We start from the raw sequence: 19,915 nt of genomic DNA, 5'->3' as shown, positions 1-19,915 counted from the left end.
TGGTTTTAATAAAAGTGTTATCTTATCACTGAAATTTGAGTAGAGTTTCATGAAAGGAATAGGGAAAACATGGTTTTCAAGGGTGCAAAAACGAACATACTACCAGAGTTTTAGAGAACATTTCACTGAAAATTTGTATTTAGAGCAAATTACATAAAAATATTGTCTTTGGAGAGAATTTTATTGAAATTTTTTCTTTTAAGAAATAAAGTCGATTTTGCCTGGGCATAGGCCAAATTTATCCTTTTTTGAGGACTTTTCTCTGTAATTTGATCTCTAGAAAATATTTCATTCGTATTTTGTCGAAATAAATTAATTGAAATTTTGTCTTTGAAGAAAATATAATCTCATTCTGTGTTCAAAAAAAAAAAAAAATTGTCTAAACCAATAGTTTAGACTTATTCATAATTTAAAAGTAACTGAATTTTACTTTATCTTTAATTACATTTAAATATCAGCCTTGAATTTAAAGTTTGAAAAGCATTGTTAAACGAAAACCTATCGAAGTTACTAAGTAATTGGATTTTAATTGTGAATTATTATAAAAGATACTTTACTACCGTTTAAGTTTCTTGGTGAGCTAATTAGCATTAAAAGTCAGTCGTCTCATAACCCTTGATACGGTAAGCTCACCCAAAGAATAAAACCCACACTCAGCAAATCTTAACTCTGGTTCTTTTATTTCTTTGTCTCGTTTCCATACTTTGTCCAATGGTTCATAATTTCTCACCTATCGAGAAATTGTGTCAAACCACTGACATCTCATCTTCTCCCAGCTTAATAAAGGCAAGCACATCTGCTGTCCCCCACAACCTCCAACACATACAGTCCAAACATTGATTTGCATTGGTGGCGACCAATAGATTCAACAAACATCATCTTGCTCCACCAATCCCCCCATACTCCAATCTAGTTTAAACATGGTCCACTCGAGGAGAGAACACTCAAACCAGCAAAGATCAACATCAAGCGTAAGCGAAGAGAGCAGAAGGTAAATAATGATAGAAAATAAAGTTACCAAATTAGTTCATTTGTGACGTTGGTTGATACACATAACCTATATTGCGATAATCAAAAACCACATTTTACGTTCGAATGTCGTACAAAAACAAAAAACCCCTTAAAATTGAAGAATACCGCTTATTCGAATCAAATTTGCTTATCAAAAAATAGCTATTTAAAGTCGTGAAAACGCTTACAAATTTGTAACTGAAATTCTAAACAAAAAAAAAAAAATCGGAAAAGTGAAAAATTACAAGAAAAATTGTAAAATTTGCTTCTTGGTAAAGTAAATTTCGTCATAATTCGCGTTATACCCAAAAAAAATACGGAAGGAGAAATTAAAAAGGAAAATTGTGAAAACGGAAAAATTATATGATTGCCGGTTTAAAAAAAAAAAAAAAAAAACAGTTATAAAGTGAGATTTTTTAAATTCCAATATATGTGATTTTAAACCTCCTTCTACCGAATTTCGTTTTCCCGTTCGGCAAAGTCCAAAAAAACGTAAAAGCACAAAATAAGAAAAGAGGAACCGCTATATTACAAAAACGAAAGATTTAGAAAAATTCAAAAATAGCAATTTTTCTCGTTCTTTCTATACCATAAAAACAGTTATAAAATTTATTACATTTGCTATACACATCTAAATTATCAGCTACTTCCATTGCCCCTTCCTCTTATTTCAACAGTTTCTATTTTAACTCCCCTTTTGTTCTTTGCATCATGTCATTTACTCTTAATACTTAATTTGTTGTAACCTGCAGTAAAACAAAAAAAAAAAAAAAAAACGAAAAGTGCAACTACTGAAAGATAAAAAAGAAAAAAGAAACAAATCCATACATACAATGAGGTGGAAAGCAAATTTGTGATAAAGAGAACAACTGGAATCTTTAGTATTCTCTTGAGTGTTTTTTAGCAAAAAAAAAATGTCAAACCTGTAGCGCCCACAATTTCTATATAGAACAAAACGGAATTAGAATTTTATTATTGGTGGAATTTAGAAGAATTTTATCACGCTACACTGGATTTAAATTAAAACAAAAAACGGATTCGGTTTCGGTAAATAATTTAACAAAATGTTTATTTCCGTTTTATAGCCAAGGTACATTTTGCACCTATCTTGTTGCTACTAACCCATTTGTACTAACACCAGACACAGAAAAAATTGAAAACATATGTGAGCCTCAAGATTGAAAAGAAGGAAAGAAACAAAGGGAGCAATCTAATTTGCATCTGGATTGAAAAGATTTTATACTTGAAATTTGTTGGCACAGTGTGTTAAAGCTATCATAAAAGGCAAAGAATTCTTATCTACAAAAAAGAAATTCATTAAATATATTGGAAATCACGTCATACAATATGCTCACATTGTAAATAGATGCTCAAAAATCCTTAAGACGAAACAAGGACATAGAAATTACACTCAAAGAAATTCAATAGATAATTTCTTTTTACAATACAAATTTAAAAATTTTCAAGTATTTTTTTTCACACATATTTTTTGATAACCAACTAAAAAAAATATTAATATTTTATATCAATTTCTCTAATGCAATTTATATCTCATGTTATAAAAATATACAACCCCTAAGCAATTCTGCATTTGATCAAAGTCACATTCTTATTCAAAGTTTCTAACGCCGAGTTGAATTATATTAGACTTCGTATGTGAATGACGGATTTAGTATCCAATCGCATATGAAATGTATGAAGATATTTGTTGTTTATGGTGATCAAGGCATACAAAGGATACCGTTACGAAAAAGGAATTAGATTTTCTTATCAACGGATTTCTAATCGGATTGAGAAGTATACGAAGATTATTCCTTGTGTAAAGTTTAGTGTCAACTGACTAGAATGACACGAGGAATATTTTTTTCTGATGTAAACTCTTATCTCTAAAAGGTCTACAAGGTACCTTAAGACGACTCTATGCCATTGGAGTTTCGCAGAATTTTTTCGCTCTAAGTGGATTGGCTACGGCTATATGAAGCCTATGTTTGTTTATGGGATTTCTCATTAAGACGAAAAAATACCTAAGGTTTACAAAATACCTTATAGCTACTTACTTTTTCAACTGAAGTGTAGCAACTTTTCGTCATCTAACCCATTTTAATTTGGTCTTCGTAGGGCCTGAAAGTGTGTCAAAGCCAATTTCCCTACATACTCTACTTTACAAAACTTCAATGGTACTCCTTTTCGACTGAAGGTTATCAATTTTACAATTTGGGTGTAGTACAGCCCTATAGTTCCACTAGCCACAGGCAAGAGATTTGGATAGATATCTGAGTTACTTTCTCTCGAGGTTTAGTAGAGCGTTTCACATACCATTTGGCTGCAGAGAAAGTAGTGTTTGGAACAATCTTTCCGCATATATCGAATCTTCAGTATTTCGTAGATTTTCTCATCATTTTGGAGAAGAAATTATTGTCAATATGACGGATCCCGCTGGTCAGAGCAGTTCTACATCGGGCAATAGTGCAAGGGACAGCCTTGTTTCTAAGCCGTCTCTGATTCACGAGAAGTTTCTTTTCGACTGTGACCACTTAATCAGTTTTTGCTCGTCTTTCGAGAAAACGGATATCACAGATCAGACGGACTCCCTCCTTGAGGTTAAATTAGAGGACTTGGAGAACCGTTGGAGAAAACTTCAACAAGATTATGAGAGTGTTAATCTCTCCCCAGAATCCTCTAGTGACAAGGACTTCAAGGAGAACGTAAAGATCAACTTCAACTTTTGTTCCGAGGCATATTATGAGACCCGATCTCAGATTATGGATATTTTAAGAATATCCAGTGGTGCAGTCCCCCGTAATACTGCACGATTCAGCCTTGCGCCTGATAGGCCTATGAATACACAGGTTTCTGACAGCTCGAGTATATGCATAAAAGTACCCCCATGCGATACCGAGATCTTCAAGGGTAGTTATGAGGAATGGCCATCATTCCGTGATATGTTCACTGCCGTTTATGTCAATCACCCCAAGCTTACGCCGGCCCAAAAACTTTTTCATTTACGGAATAAAACAAGAGGCAATGCAGGTGCCATTGTGAAAAGATATTCTCTCTGCGACGAGAATTTTATACTAGCATGGAGCGCATTAAAGACTCGTTATGAGAATAAACGAGTATTGGTAGACAACCAACTGAAAATATTATTTAATATTCCCGTAGCCACGCAGGAAAGCAGTAAATCCTTGCAGGATGTGCACTCTACGGTAAACGATTGCCTCAGCACGTTAAAATCCCTGGATGTAAAAGTCGAGAGTTGGGATCCCTTCCTGATATATTTAGTATCCACAAAACTCCCAGAGGAGACAATTTCTCAGTGGGAGCAGTCGTTAAAGTCCCATCGTGAGCTACCTAGTTGGTCCCAAATGGACGAGTTCTTACTCAATCGATTTGAAGTTGTAGAACGAATTTCGAATTTTAAATATTCAAAAGATCGAAGTAGTCTGCCCCCAAAGTATTCATCTCAGAGCTTGAATAAAATTCAGACTTATACGTCTCAGGAAAAGCTCAATAAGACATGCCCATTATGCAAACAGAATCACAGTATTCGTGTTTGCCCCGATTTTCATAAATTTTCCCCTCAGGAACGGGTGGATTTTGTGTATAAGAACAAAATTTGCAATAACTGCCTATCGGATGCCCATTTGAAGAATAAATGTAAGAGCAAGAACACTTGCCTATCTTGTCGAAAGCATCACCATACTCTTTTACATTTAAACCAGGATCTGAAACCGCATCGGAATGTTCAAGTTGCTAGTTCAGATGTATCTCCTAATAATACAGATCTCACAAGGTGCGATACCTGTTTCACATCCGACACTAATTCACCGTCGACATCAAAAGAGGCTCATACTCACGTAAATGCGAATTGCTCCCATAGTGACGAAACAATCTTGCTTAGAACTGCCATAGTGCAGCTTGAACACAGAGGTGAACTCTTTACGATTCGAGCCTTGATTGACCCAGGTTCTCAAAGAACCTTTCTTTCTGAAAGGATAAGGAGACTATTGCAAATTCCCTATCGTAGATCATTCTTCGAGATTGGAGGCATTGGGGCAACCACCCAGATGGCCGATAAGGAATGCTATATCGAACTCTACTCCTCGAGACATGATATTAGATTTTCAATAAGCGCCATTATATTACCGAAGGTCACAAGGAAGTTGCCTTCAGTTTCTTTTGATATTCCGAATTCTCCGGAGCTCGATAAACTCGATTTGGCTGACCCGCATTTTAATAGATCATCTAATATCGACCTCATATTAGGAAACGATTCCGAACGGTTCATCAATATCGAAGGAATTCGAAGGAATGTTTGTGGAGTAGCCTCGGCCTACAATACCATATTTGGGTGGGTTCTCAGTGGCCCAATCCCTACAGAAACAATTCAGGTATTTACGACGAAGATCATTTCATCTGATACTACCCCTTTGAACGAAATTCTTCGCAAGTTTTGGGAATTGGAGGAAGTCCCAGCGATCTCTACTACCTCAGCCTCGGACAAATACTGTGAGGAGTTTTTCTCTAGGACAACCTATCGGGACCCTGATGGTCGCTACGTTGTAAGACTCCCATTTAGGAAGGATTTTCCTCACGATATATTCCTGGGCTCTTCAAGATTCCTGTCTCTTGGTCAGTATACCAGGATGGACAGAACCCTCAGTAAGGATATCGAACTTCGTGATCAATACAACTCTGTCCTGAAGGAATATATTTCTTTGGGACACATGGAGGAAACGTCCTGTCAAGAAAATTGCAATGAAGGAAAATTTTATTCATTTTACCTTCCCCATCATGCGGTAGTCCGCCCAGACCACAAGTCCACGAAAGTTCGTGTCGTTTTTAATGCGTCTCGTAAGACTAAATCTGGTCATTCGTTGAACGACGTCCTATATACAGGTCCCTCACTCCAAACAGATTTAATATCTACAATACTCAATTGGAGAAAATACAAGTATGTATACAGTGGGGACATACAAAAAATGTATCGTCAGATTAAGATACATCCCGATGATAGAGCTTATCAAAGAATCTTGTTCCAAAAAGATTTAACTAGCCCGATTAAAGATTACCATTTGAACACGGTAACCTTCGGCATTAACTGTGCTCCTTTTCTCGCAATACGTACATTATTGCAACTAGCTTCCGACTCAGAGGAAAAGTTCCCCCAAGTTTCAGAAATATTACGACGGGAGACATACGTCGATGACATCTTATCAGGTGGATTTTCTATTGAAGAAACCACCAATTCTCAAAGTTTGCTGATAGCCGTACTGAAGTCAGCGGGGTTCCCTCTGAAGAAAATCATGGCAAACGACCCCGGTTTACTCAAGGACTTACCGGCGGAAGATTTATACGACTCAGACTTTCTTAGATTCTCGGAGGCTAGTTTGGCGAAAACCCTTGGCATCAAATGGAATGCCTTGAGCGATAGGTTTTCATATACTGTTATTCCGTCTCAAGACACCGAAACTACCACAAAGCGTCAGGTACTCTCCCACATTGCCCAGCTATTTGATCCGGCTGGTTGGATAGCTCCTGTGATTGTAAGAGCCAAGATGCTCATGCAGCAGCTCTGGCTAGAATCTTCTGGTTGGGATGAGGAAATATCTTCGGATTCTCAACAAATCTGGAAAATTTTGCTGAACGATCTAGCTCATATCGATGTCATATCAGTCCCACGTTGGATTAGATACATGCCCAACGACGAGATCGAATTTCATGGTTTCAGTGATGCATCGAAAGCCGCTTATTGCGCTTGCGTATATATTAGGTGTAAAACTTCTACCTCAACTGTGTTTTCCAACTTATTCATTGCGAAGAGCAAAGTAGCACCCTTAAAACCTATCTCCTTACCCAAATTGGAACTCAGTGGGGCCCTCCTATTGGCTCATCTTATTGACTATGTATCTAAATTACACCAGAAGAAGACAACTTCAATTACATTATGGTCGGACTCGACCATTGTCCTTGGATGGCTATCAAAACCACCACACACTTGGGAAACGTTCGTGGCAAATCGTACGTCCCAAATCCACGAACTCACTTCTGGTGCAAAATGGAGATATGTCTCCACGCATGACAATCCAGCCGATCTTGGCACAAGAGGCTGCAAGCCTCAAGACCTAACGACTAGCTCCCTTTGGTGGAATGGTCCATCTTGGCTCCCAAATCCAGAATCTACATGGCCTAAAAGAAACCCTATTATTCCAGAATTAGCGAAAAAGCTTGTTCAATCGCATCCGACAGCCACTGAGGAGCCTGATATAATGTTACGATTCTCTTCGTACTCTCGAGCGCTACGAGTCCTTTCATATGTATTCCGCTTCTACCATAACTCACACCCTCATATGAGAAGCAATTTTAGAATTCGGACAACTGAACTAACGCAAGTTGAGCTTCAATTTACAAAAACCCGATTAATTTGTTTAGCTCAGAGACAGTTTTACAAGTCCGAATACGAAGCTCTACTGAATTCAGATACCATATCTTTTAAAAGCAGTTTATTGCCGTTGAACCCCTTTTTGGACTCTGAAGGCATAATTCGAGTGAACGGTCGACTTGCAGATTCGGCTCTGCCCTACAGGGAGCGTCATCCAATAATTCTGCCTGGTAACTCCCAATTTTGTCTGCTCTATTTATCTCATTTACACAATTTTCTCGCCCATGCCGAGGTGAATCAGATGTGCCGTTTGGCACAAACAGAATACTACATTTCTCGTTTGAAAGCCCGCGTGAAAAGTATAGTACATAAATGCAAAACATGTATTATATATAAACACAAACCCAGCTCTCAGATAATGGCTCCTTTACCCGTGGATAGATGTACATTCTCTCCACCATTCCATGTAACCGGAATTGACTTTGCAGGGCCATTTGAACTCAAAAGCTCTGCCCTAAGGAGAGCTCCCACCATAAAAGGATACGCTTCCGTATTTGTGTGCTTTAGCACCAAAGCCATCCATTTGGAACCATGTTCTGAGTTGTCTTCAGCAGCTTTTGAAGCTGCTTTTGCTCGTTTCGTAGGGAGGCGAGGGCTCCCCTGCAGAATATTCTCAGACAACGGCCGCAACTTTGTTGGTGCCAGCAGGGCATTAATTCGTGAATTTTCACAATTCCTTAAGTCCATTTCTAGCGATATTAGCCAAAAGTATATTATTCACGGATTTGAGTGGAAATTTATACCACCCCATGCTCCTCATATGGGCGGCCTATGGGAAGCGGCCGTCAAAAGCTTTAAAATCCACTTTAGGAAGTTAGCAGGCGCACATAAGTTTACTTTCGAGCAATTCTCGACACTTTTGGCTCGAATAGAGGGAGTTCTGAACTCCCGCCCGATTTCGGCCATGACGGAAGACCCTTTGGATCTAACTGCTTTAACCCCAGGCCACTTTTTAAGAGGCTCTCCTATACTTGCACTTCCAGAACCAATATCTCCCAATCTTTCGATGATAAACAAATGGATGAAATTGAAAGCACTACACCATCAATTCTCAATCCGATGGAAGGAAGATTATTTAAAAACCTTACACAAGCGGTACAAATGGAAGACTCCCACTCCGAACTTAAAAGTAAACGACTTAGTCGTCGTCATAGATGATTTACTTCCACCCTATGAGTGGCGCTTAGGTAGAATTGTAAAGACATATCCAGGTTCTGATGGAAATATACGAGTCGCAGATGTACGCACAGAAACTGGAGTTATAAATAGGCCCATAGCAAAATTATGCTATTTACCCCTCTCTAATGACACAAACAACCCATAATTTCAAGCTTCATATTTGCTCACCTCATAAATGAACTTGCACTAACAATCTTGTATATTTCAGAACATCAATCCATCATCAGCAACGGTCGCCCAACATGTATAAATGCAAGTTATGCAATAAGTTCCACGCACTGAAGGTTTGTCCCAAATTTCTGAAAATGACGCCAAAACAGCGAAATGTTTTGGTACTTAAAGAAACGTACTGCGTAAATTGTCTTGCAAGAAGCCACAGATTCCGCGATTGTCGATCCCGCAATATGTGCAGAAGATGCGGAAGGCCACACAATACTTTACTTCACCCCAATTACACGAATCGAAAAGGAAACCAGACCAGCAACAACAGCACCAAAAGCGGCAACAACAGTGGCAACAACAGTAGCAACAACAGCAGAGACAATAACAACAGCAACAACAACCAATGTGAATCTGGGGCAAATCAGAAAATTTTGTCTGAAGCTATTCGTGCGTTAGCAACCGTTCTATGTTCGTCACCAAAGTGATTTTGTCCGCGGTGGCAGCATGTCTAAACCAATAGTTTAGACTTATTCATAATTTAAAAGTAACTGAATTTTACTTTATCTTTAATTACATTTAAATATCAGCCTTGAATTTAAAGTTTGAAAAGCATTGTTAAACGAAAACCTATCGAAGTTACTAAGTAATTGGATTTTAATTGTGAATTATTATAAAAGATACTTTACTACCGTTTAAGTTTCTTGGTGAGCTAATTAGCATTAAAAGTCAGTCGTCTCATAACCCTTGATACGGTAAGCTCACCCAAAGAATAAAACCCACACTCAGCAAATCTTAACTCTGGTTCTTTTATTTCTTTGTCTCGTTTCCATACTTTGTCCAATGGTTCATAATTTCTCACCTATCGAGAAATTGTGTCAAACCACTGACATCTCATCTTCTCCCAGCTTAATAAAGGCAAGCACATCTGCTGTCCCCCACAACCTCCAACACATACAGTCCAAACATTGATTTGCATTGGTGGCGACCAATAGATTCAACAAACATCATCTTGCTCCACCAATCCCCCCATACTCCAATCTAGTTTAAACAAAAATATTAAAATTTTGTGTACAGAACAAATTCCATTACAATTTGGATTTTAAGAAAATTTCATTAAAATTTTGTCTTAAGAAAAATTTCATTAAAATTTTGCCGTTAGAAAAAATTATTTAGCGGGGCCTGAGCACAAATAGAAAAAATTTGCATTTGGGAAACATTTGTTGAAGTTGTGTCTGCATTTGTGTCTAAAATTTTGGTATCTATTTCTTAAAAAACTGGAATTTTTTGTAATTTTGATCTAACATTTTATTTTAATTATGTCTCTAGTAAAATTTGTCATGAAATAGAGTTTAATTTTGTCTTTAGGAAAAATGTGAATATGAAATAAAACTCCTTTACAAAAATTTTTGGTTTAGTCCTGGGGCCCGACCTGATGTCCCTGATGGGACAAATATGTACCAATATGACCCATTCCCAACCTACACTAATAGGAAGTATTTGTCCAAAATTTTAAGAATATACAATATATATTGTATATATCAATCAGTGCAGTTCCTTCCGTGGAACCATCCTGATCGCTTTAAAAAGCCCAATAACTTGCGAATATTCACATCAGCTGAATCACACAGGTTCTCAAAGAAATGAGAGATTAAAGTGGAACTCCTTCTAACTGATAGTGCGGGACACACACACAGAAGGTGTTCTACAGTCTCTTCTTCTTCGATGTCCTCACAGCTTCTGCAAAATTCGTCGCTGGCAACGTTATGATGGACACAATGACTGAGACGTCTGTCCTAGCCAATGACAGCAAAGCAGTTGACCTCTTCAAGTCTAGATGAGGCCACATAGTTTTGAAATGGTCACAGAACCCTCTTTGTGACTATCTATCATTCGTTGTCCTTCGGGCCTGGCCCTGGTCGGGCCTTAGCTTACATGTCGCTCGGGGCATAACCACAGATTCCATCTGCTTTAGAATTCCCTGGGATATCACTGTTGCCCGGCACCCAGAACAGAGAACGAGAGCGGTTTTAGTGTTCAGAAATACGTTCTCCAGGGATTTAATGGCTGCCTGGCTGTTTGAGAAGATAATGATGCCAATCGTCGTAATGACATTATATCTTAGCCATTCCACCACTTCCTTAATTGCAAGGATATCTGCTTGACACACACTGCAGTCGTCGGGTAACCTCTTCGATATGACCAGTTCTAGATCTTTAGAGTCCACCTGATCGTTTAGTGTGGAACCATCCGTGTAGAAGTCTATGTAACTTCTATTACCAGGGATATCGTAGTTCCAATCGGTTCTATCAGGAATAGTCGTACAGTACCTTTTATCAAAAAGCGGCTCAGGTAGAGTGTAATCAACACTGCCTGGAACATCGGATATTGTATCAAGGATAATACAGTGTTCGAAGCCGCCACATGACCAATGAGAAAGCTCACTTGACCTCACGGCAGTGGTCGCTGCAACTTGGGTAGCCACAATATCCAGAGGCATAAGATGTAGCATTAAATTCAGGGCATGAGATGGTGTCGTCCTCAGTGCGGCTGTGATGCACAAACAAACCATCCTTTGGATTCGGTTAAGTATTGAGCAGTATGTGGATTTTTCATAATAAATAAATGAATATTATATATAGGTCTGACGACTGCAGTTTATACATAATGCATGACACGCGGTCTAGATCCCCAACTTTTGTCAATGGCTCTTTTGCAGGTGTATAGGGCAAGAGTGGCCTTTCTTGCCCTTTCGAAAATGTAGGTATGAAATGTAATGTATGAAGTTCAATTTCCTGTCCAGCAAAACACGCATGTATTTTGCGCTTTCTGTAAATGGAACATTCTCTCCTGCCAAGGAGACAGATTCCACTGTAACTTGCAACTTGTATCTCCTGCTGAAAGGAACGTCTTCTGTCTTGCACGAATTTATACCCAGACCACTTTCGGTAGCCCACTTTGCTGTTGCACGTAGAGCTTCCTGAAGTATATTTCATAGAGTGCTGGGAAACTTTCCCCTGACCGCAATTGCCACGTCATCAGCATGCGCGGCCACTGTCACAACTTTTTCTTCCAGAGACAATAATATATTGTTAATGGCTATATTCCAAAGTAGAGGAGACAGTTACTCTGCTGACCCATTTTAGATCCACAGATCCCAAGCCGGCGGTAATGAATCTTTTAGTAACTAAGTTATTAATAAACTTTCTTATGATAGAGTTGATACCTAGAAACTCCAACTCGTTCATGATTGACGTCGGTTTTACACCTTCACCTTCAATGTCAAGAAATGCTACCATTGTATATTCCTTGACAGCGAGAGAATTCTCTATGTAGCCGACTAGGTCGTGAAGGGATGTTTCAGTGGATTTGCCTTTACTATATGAATGCTGCTGCCGCGGCAGGCGATCTCCAGGGATTTTATGTTTCTATCAACCTCTCAAGAGTTTTCAGCATAAACGATGACAGACTAATAGGACGAAAATCTTTCGCCAATCGTGTTGTAGGGTTTTCCTGCTTTCGGAATGTCGTGTCCCTCCATCCCAAAGATATATGCGACATTCATCTTCCGATACAAAAGTAATATCTAGTTCCTCCTGCCTGTTCCCGGTAATAAAGGTCGGTTTATCCCCTCTATTACAAATCGCCAGATTGCAACTTATGATATATTCAATAAGCAGCTCACCCCTTTCGATGACATCCGAACTTCCCCATATCTGGTGGTGTGCATTAGCATCACTTCCTACAATGATGCTTTTCTTCCCTACAGAAGCGGCTCCAACCAGCGACTTAAGGTTGGAAGGCGGCATCTCTGAATCGTGTGACATATATAGGGAAGACAGCCAGTAATAAGACTTGTTTATTTCAAGGCTGGCTTCTACTAAATCTTCAGTGCATAGCGACGGGAGAAGAAAAACATTTAGACTACTTTTTGCAAGAATACAGGCCCCGTACCCTTGAGAAGTTTAAATCCCGGAATTCTTAGTCCACGAACCATCCCTCCGCACACCCATGGTTCCTGGATAAGAACCACGTCATCAGGAGGACCTTTAGTTCCGCCGAAGCGCCCTTACAATGTTGGAAATTTATTTGCAAAAACTGGACCATAGTCAGGATTCTGAACTTCCACCACTGTTGTGTTAGTCTCGTTATCTGACTTGTACGAATCATCCTCACAAGATTCGTTAGAACTTGTCTTGTACGCATCAAGGGGCAGGTGAGAAAGCTTAGGAACCACTCTTCCTCAGGACACTGGGCACTTGTGGTGTGGGCGATTTCTCCTTAGATGCTTCACTAACTGCTGCTGTCGAAGTACTTTCTGAGTTCCATGCTTCCCCGCTGGCGCTCACTTTGAGCCCAGACCAACTTTGTGACCCACCCGCACAGGGCTTGTCGGGTCCCGTTTCGATGCCATCCCCTCATGTCTCGATCGTGGCTGGGGTATTTTCAGTGTCCTGCAATCCGTCAGAATTAAGCGATGTGGTCGATTGTTTCTCAGGCAAGTGTTCAGCAACACCTGCTGAGTCGTCTCCTGATTCCCCAACCCCACCGCTTCTATTGACCTTCAGTTTCAACTTGTTGAATCCGTAGGATACAACTCCTTCAGACATGTTGAGGTCTGCGAGACAGCCGGAGTTTAGTACGAATACTGCATGTCTCCAGTCACCATCAGCCTCATCCAATCTACCAATGTTCCAGTCGGTGGTTGAAAGATTGGGATTATATTCCCTTAGTCTTCCAAGTACCGTTTCAGACTATGAGGAAATGCTTGGTATCCAAGCATGCGCCATTGTTGGAGAAGGAATATCTAACTTATTGATTAAATCTAGTGTAGCATCTGGCCAGATCTCACCAATCTTTTTTTAGCGCACAACGATACATTTCAATTAAGCGTTAATCCCAGACCCATCTTACTGTTGTTCGCCCTAGTTCTTTTCGGCATGGGATGCCCTCCAGGAGACCGCAATCTTTTGGCTGACTGCGGTGCAGTTTCCGAATCTAGACGAGTAGTTTTTGGGTAGCCCATGCAGCGAATTCCAGAGCCCAATATAGGGAGTCTCTCTCCCTATTAGTGAGAGTTTTAGGACCATATGCACCAAGCCTCTCAATAAACCTGAGAGCGATGCGTCTTCTATACTTCCAACCTCTAAAAGAGCGCGTTGGCCGATGGTGTAGGCAAATTATAGGCATGCGAAGATAGAATAGATTCGCCCTTGCTCTTAAGAATCGAACAAGGTGTTTTCGTCAAAAGCCTCTGCTGACCAGTCGTCTGTCGGCTAGTGGAGCCTGGAGCAGCCGCTCCACCAGTCGAGGTTTTAGTAGCAGACAGCATGCTACGGTCTGATACCAACACCGCAGCTGTCGGGTCTTTGGAGTCCATTCTAAGCCTACTCCCGGGCTCTAGATCTGCCGCTCCACTGGAAACAGACGCAGATCATTAACCGCCTAATAGATACTTCAATCGCAGCTATCCTTAACCGACTTAAATTATTCTTCCAAAAATAATGACCTATTACGAGTTACAGGAAAATTCTTGTGGAGTGAAATAACAATACGTCCGCTCCACTCAACAGTTCAAACGGTTCAGCTCATTGATAAGGGGCCTCCTTTTTATAGCCGAGTCCAAACGGCGTGCCGCAGTGCGACACCTCTTTGGGGAGAAGTTTTACATGGCGTAGTACCTCACAAATGTTGTCAGCATTAGGAGGGAAAACCACTGCTGACATTTTTTTTCTGATGGTCTCGCCAGGATTCGAACCCAGGGGTTCAGCGTCATAGCCGCTAAGGTGTTTTTTAAAGAATCCCGAATTATGGGTCAGTGATTTAACATACCGATGTAGATCTTTCTATAGATATTGTGAACAACAAAGTGAGATATTCTGAATAGTTGCTTTTGTGATTTATAGGTGGCCTTGCCAATATTCGTCCGATTTACTGTTACTTATTAACATTTGATTAGCTTGGCCGATGCCTTTAGCTTAAACTTTTTAAACAGAAACACAATATGCACAAAGGCAAACGAGGAAGAAACTTTTAATTAATTGTACATATGAATTTGATAGCACCTGTAACACATACGTTCGCACCCCAGATATTGTACTCGTACTTTAAGCAACAAATACGACAGGTAATGCGGCAAGAAAATCCGTGCAGACAACAAAAGCAATCAGACGTATGTGATATTGGTAACGATCTCAGTGAAAGAAGAAAGAAACGAAAATTGCAGTTTTCACCATTCTTTGTGACAATCACAAAGTGAAACGTGTGTGGAGTAAATAAGCAATTTCATGAGATGGCTAGATATGCCATTGATGTTAATGAGATGTGCAAGATGTGTTTAAGAAGAATTCAACGTCACATTTGCGACAGGAACTAATTTTAGCTATTTGAGGAGGTAGGGCATCTCTTAACCTACAACACAAATTCTTTTACACAGAAAAAAGGTGTATACATTTTGTTTTTACTTATTGTTTACAAATTAATTAAGTTTTTATTTATCGGCAATGGACTGGTATTACAAATCCAATTATAATGATAATTGATGTGGTGCCAAAAGATGAAGAGTTGTAAATTATTTATAAATGTTTATTGAAAATGTTTGTTAGTATAATAACTATGATAAATACATTCACAAACGCCCTTATGGTATTGGTAATTAGAAATATTAGTAATAATCAAAATTGCAAATCTAATAACGTTCAGAGTAAAAAAAATCTATATGCTCAGATCCAATTATATCTGGCATCAGAAAGGATCAGATTCGATCCGAAAAATGGTTATATATAATTGGAACTAATTGTATCAAATTAGAACTAATTAATAACAAATACAACTGGTCTATTTTTAGAACAAACAGCATCGTTGTTTACTCCCGTCGGAAAGTACGTAGGTATGAATTTGTATTTACTGTTACTCTTTGTGTTTGGGTTACACCCATATCCATCAGATCGGTCATGTGTAGAGTACTGAGCCCGTAAAATGAGCATTTTTTATCCGACTTCTGTGAAATTTTAAACAATGAGTTTTTGTAGACCTCTGTTCACTTTGAATCTCATAATGAATTTTTAGCAAAGAGCGTCAATCGGGAAAAAAAACTTTGGACGAGTAACAATGAACAACCTTAACCCACACCCAACATATCGTTCATGTGTAGAGTATTGAGCCAATTAAAAAGAGCAATTTCATTTCATAATTAGAAATATTTTTAATTTTTTACATTCTGTAACCATTTATAAAATAAAACTCTCATATCACATATTACCAATTGTCACATGTTACCAATTGTCACATCTTACCAATTATTACACCAACAATCACATATTGATTGAATTTTAACAAGTTAAAGCGTGCTAAGTTCGGCCGGGCCGAATCTTATATACCCTCCACCATGGATCACCCGGCATCTCTTCTTCAAATCGGCCCATTTACAATCCCAGCGACCTACACTAATAAGAAGTATTTGTGCGAAATTTCAAGCGGCTAGCTTTACTCCTTCGGAAGTAAGCGTGCTTTCGACAGACAGACGGTCGGACATGGCTAGATCGACATAAAATGTCGCGACGATCAAGAATATATATACTTTATGGGGTCTCTGACGAATATTTCGAGTAGTTACAAACAGAATGACGAAATTAGTATACCCCCCATCCTATGGTGGAGGATATAAAAATGACAAGGAACTTTGTCAGTAAAATGCCTAATACTTTAGGAATACTAATGCGAATATATTATTTGCTATACAATTCAAAATGAAATATAAACATTTCTATGTTAAAAATCCGAAAGTGGTCTTGGTATAAATCCGTGCAAGACAGAAGTAGTTCTTTTCAGCAGCAGATACAAGTTGCCAACAGTGGAACCTGTCTCGTTTGGAGGAGAGATTGCTGGACAGAAAATTGAACTTCAAATCCAACATTGTGGAAAGGGCAAAGAAGATAACTCTTGCTACATGCTACATCTTATTCCTCTGGACATTGTGGCTACCCATATTGCAGCGACCATTGCCGTGAGGTTAAGGGAGCTTTCTCATTAGTCATGTGGCGGCTACGGACAATATGTTATCCTTGATACAATATTCGATGTTCCAGGCAGTGTGGATTACACCCTACCTGAGCGGTTTTTTGATAAAAAGTACTGTGCTGCTATTCCTGATACAATCGATTGGCACTACGATATCCCTGTTACATAGAACTCTATACGGATGGTTCCAAACTAGACGACCAAGTGGGCTTTGGGGTGTATCTTAAAGATCTAGAACCGGTCATATCGAAAAGGTTACCCGACCACAGCAGTGTGTATCAAGCAGAGATCCTTGCAATTAGGGAAGTGGTGGAATGGCTAAGATATAATGCCATTGGCATAAATATCTCCTCAAACATCCAGGCAGTTATTAAATAGCTTGAGAACGTATTTCCAAACACAAAAACCGCCCTCGACTGTCGCAGATCTCTCCACGAGATGGCTGAATAGTTCACCCGGCACCCTGTTCTGGGTGCCGGGCCACACAGATATCTCAGGGAATTGTAAAGCGGAAGAGCTTGCTAGACCAAGAACTACCCTACAAATTCCAGGGATACTGGATATGCCCCTAGCGACATGTAAGCCAAGTTCTCAGGACTAGGCTCGAAGGACAACGAATGATAGATGGTCACAAAGAGCTGTGAACATTCCATAACTATGTGGTCTAATCTAGCCTCGAAGAGATCTACAGCTTTGCTGTCATTTGCTAGAACAGATGTCTCAGTCATTGTGTCCGTTATGACAGGTCACTGTCTAATCGGAAAACATTCTGACAGACTGAAGGTTGTCAGCAACGACTTTTGCAGAAGCTGTAAGGACATCGAAGAAGAAGAGACTACAGAACACCTTCTCCGTGTTTGTCCCGCTCTTGCAGTCTGAAGGAGTTCCACTTTAGGTTCTTATTTCTTTGGGAGCCTGTCTGGTTTAGCGGCACGAAAACGTCTAAGTGAGTCTGATGTCAGACTGCCACTTAAACCTAACCTACGTTAAAACACTGAAAGAAAAAAATTCAGTTATTTGTAGCGCAATATATACATAAATACAGCCCAAGATATAATTCCAAATTTAATCAAAATCGGATGAAAAATGCTCCTTTTATGGGCTCAATACTACCATTCGGGGGATCGGACTATATGGCAGCTATATCCAAATATGGTCCGACCTAGACTACATTCGACAAAGTAGTGTAGAGGTCTACAAAATCTCACTGTTTCAAATTTCATCAAAATCGGATGAATAATGTTTTTTAATGGGCTTAATACCCAATTCCGGGAGATCGGTATATATGGCAGCTATATCCAAATACGGACAACATTCAACAAAAAAGTGTAAGGGTCTACCAAATCTCATTGTTCCAAATTTCATCGAAATCGGATAAAAAATGCTCCTTTACTCCAATTGCAAATTACAAATTTTGCAAATGAACATTCCACTAAGGAACAGGGGCAAACTTCTCACATATCGATAAATGCAGTCCACTTCAAGTTTACATGGCATAGTACCTCACAAATGTTGCCAGCATTAGGAGGGGAAAACATGAACGAAATAAAACAAACATAAAGAGTAAGAGGAATCTCAAATTCATAACCACTTTCCAAGACTATGCAAAAATATGGAGTAAAAGACGACGCTGTTTGTTGTAAAAATAGACCAATTGTATTTGTTTACCTTTAGCCTCGCACATTATATGCAAATGGTTGGCTGAGTTGGTAGCGCACCTTACTAGCAAACGAGACGACCCATGTTTAGATCCCACTGGTGGCAAAAAGTAAAGGTAGCACTTAAATTGAGAAAATGGTAAAAATAAAAGTTAAAGTCAAAGCAATTTTGTTTAATATAAAATTTAAAACCCATTTATATATCAATATATACAATAATTGGATCTGTTTATATCTGTGACAAATTCGAGATACAATTGTATCCAATTGTATACAATTAGATCTAGTTGGATACAATTAGATCTAGTTGGATACAATTTTTTACTCGAACATTTCGCAATTGGTGAAAGCTCTTGATAGAAATAGAGCAACATTTAAATACCGTGCACAGGTTTTCCACGAATTACAAATTATATAAAACATTAATAAAAAGAATTTTAATTTTAAATAAACAGGTATCTTTATTGGTCCCCAAGTACGAAAATTGGTAAAAGATGACAAATATATACAATAAATGAAACTTGAAAAAAGGCATGGAATGGTTTTGCTTTTAGTGTGCAAAAATTTTCTTGGAAACACGAAAAGTGAAAGTTGTGAGCAGATAGTTAACAACATGCTGTCGGCTTACGATGCAATGGATTGCAAAAGTCAATAAAATTAGTCTATATGCATGCTCATTTGGAAAGATTTCAATTCATTTTTGAACAGCTGAGTGATGAGCAAAGTGAAAGAGTTCACTAGGAAATATCTAAAATTGAACAACGTTATATAAAATCAAGTAAAAAGGCGTTAAGTTCGGTCGGGCCAAACTTTGGATACCCACCACATCGGGTATATATGTAAACCACCTTTCATCAAAATCCGCTGAAAACTGCATACCTTATGTCCCATAGCAGTTATATCGAAATATGATCCGATTTGGACCAAATACTAATTGGTACAAGTCATTGTTCAACTGTGTATAACAAAAATATTGATCTTTTTAGTATATATATATAACAAGTAAAAGCGTGCTAAGTTCGGCCGGGCCGAATCTTATATACCCTCCACCATGGATCGCATTTGTCGAGTTCTTTTCCCGGCATCTCTTCTTAGGCAAAAAAGGATATAAGAAAAGGTTTGCTCTGCTATAAGAACGATATCAAGATATGGTCCGGTTTGGACCATAATTAAATTATATGTTGGAGACCTGTGTAAAATGTCAGCCAATTCGAATAAGAATTGCGCCCTTTGGGGGCTCAAGAAGTAAAATAGAGAGATCGATTAATATGGAAGCTGTATCGGGCTATAGACCGATTCAGACCATAATAAATACGTATGTTGATGGTCATGAGAGAATCCGTGGTACAAACTTTCAGGCAAATCGGATAATAATTGCGTCCTATAGAGGCTCAAGAAGTCAAGATCCCAGATCGGGTTATATGACAGCTATATCAGGTTATGAACC

At 38.9% G+C, this 19,915-nt stretch overlaps 1 protein-coding gene across 2 annotated transcripts; it reads left to right on the top strand.

The window, feature by feature from the left end:
* Positions 1–382: 382 nt before the first annotated feature.
* Positions 383–9,843, top strand: LOC131995094 (putative uncharacterized protein DDB_G0283051). Of its 2 annotated transcripts, XR_009397145.1 has the most exons (4): positions 383–623; positions 777–991; positions 8,841–9,546; positions 9,700–9,843. XR_009397145.1 is itself a non-coding variant. In XM_059362977.1 (3 exons), exons 2-3 carry the CDS (start codon positions 921–923, stop codon positions 9,277–9,279), a joined length of 510 nt encoding a protein of 169 aa, XP_059218960.1. In that variant the 5' UTR covers positions 383–623; positions 777–920; the 3' UTR covers positions 9,280–9,590. The 2 variants fall into 2 exon arrangements, 1 of the variants encoding a protein (XP_059218960.1); XM_059362977.1 differs by lacking the exon at positions 9,700–9,843 and having other exon boundaries at positions 8,841–9,590.
* The last annotated feature ends 10,072 nt before the right edge of the window (positions 9,844–19,915 follow it).

This window comes from Stomoxys calcitrans, chromosome 2 (assembly GCF_963082655.1).
Source record: "Stomoxys calcitrans chromosome 2, idStoCalc2.1, whole genome shotgun sequence".
NCBI lineage: Eukaryota > Metazoa > Arthropoda > Insecta > Diptera > Muscidae > Stomoxys > Stomoxys calcitrans.
Note: the sequence above shows the minus strand (reverse complement) of the source record. Positions and strands in the feature narration are given on the sequence as shown.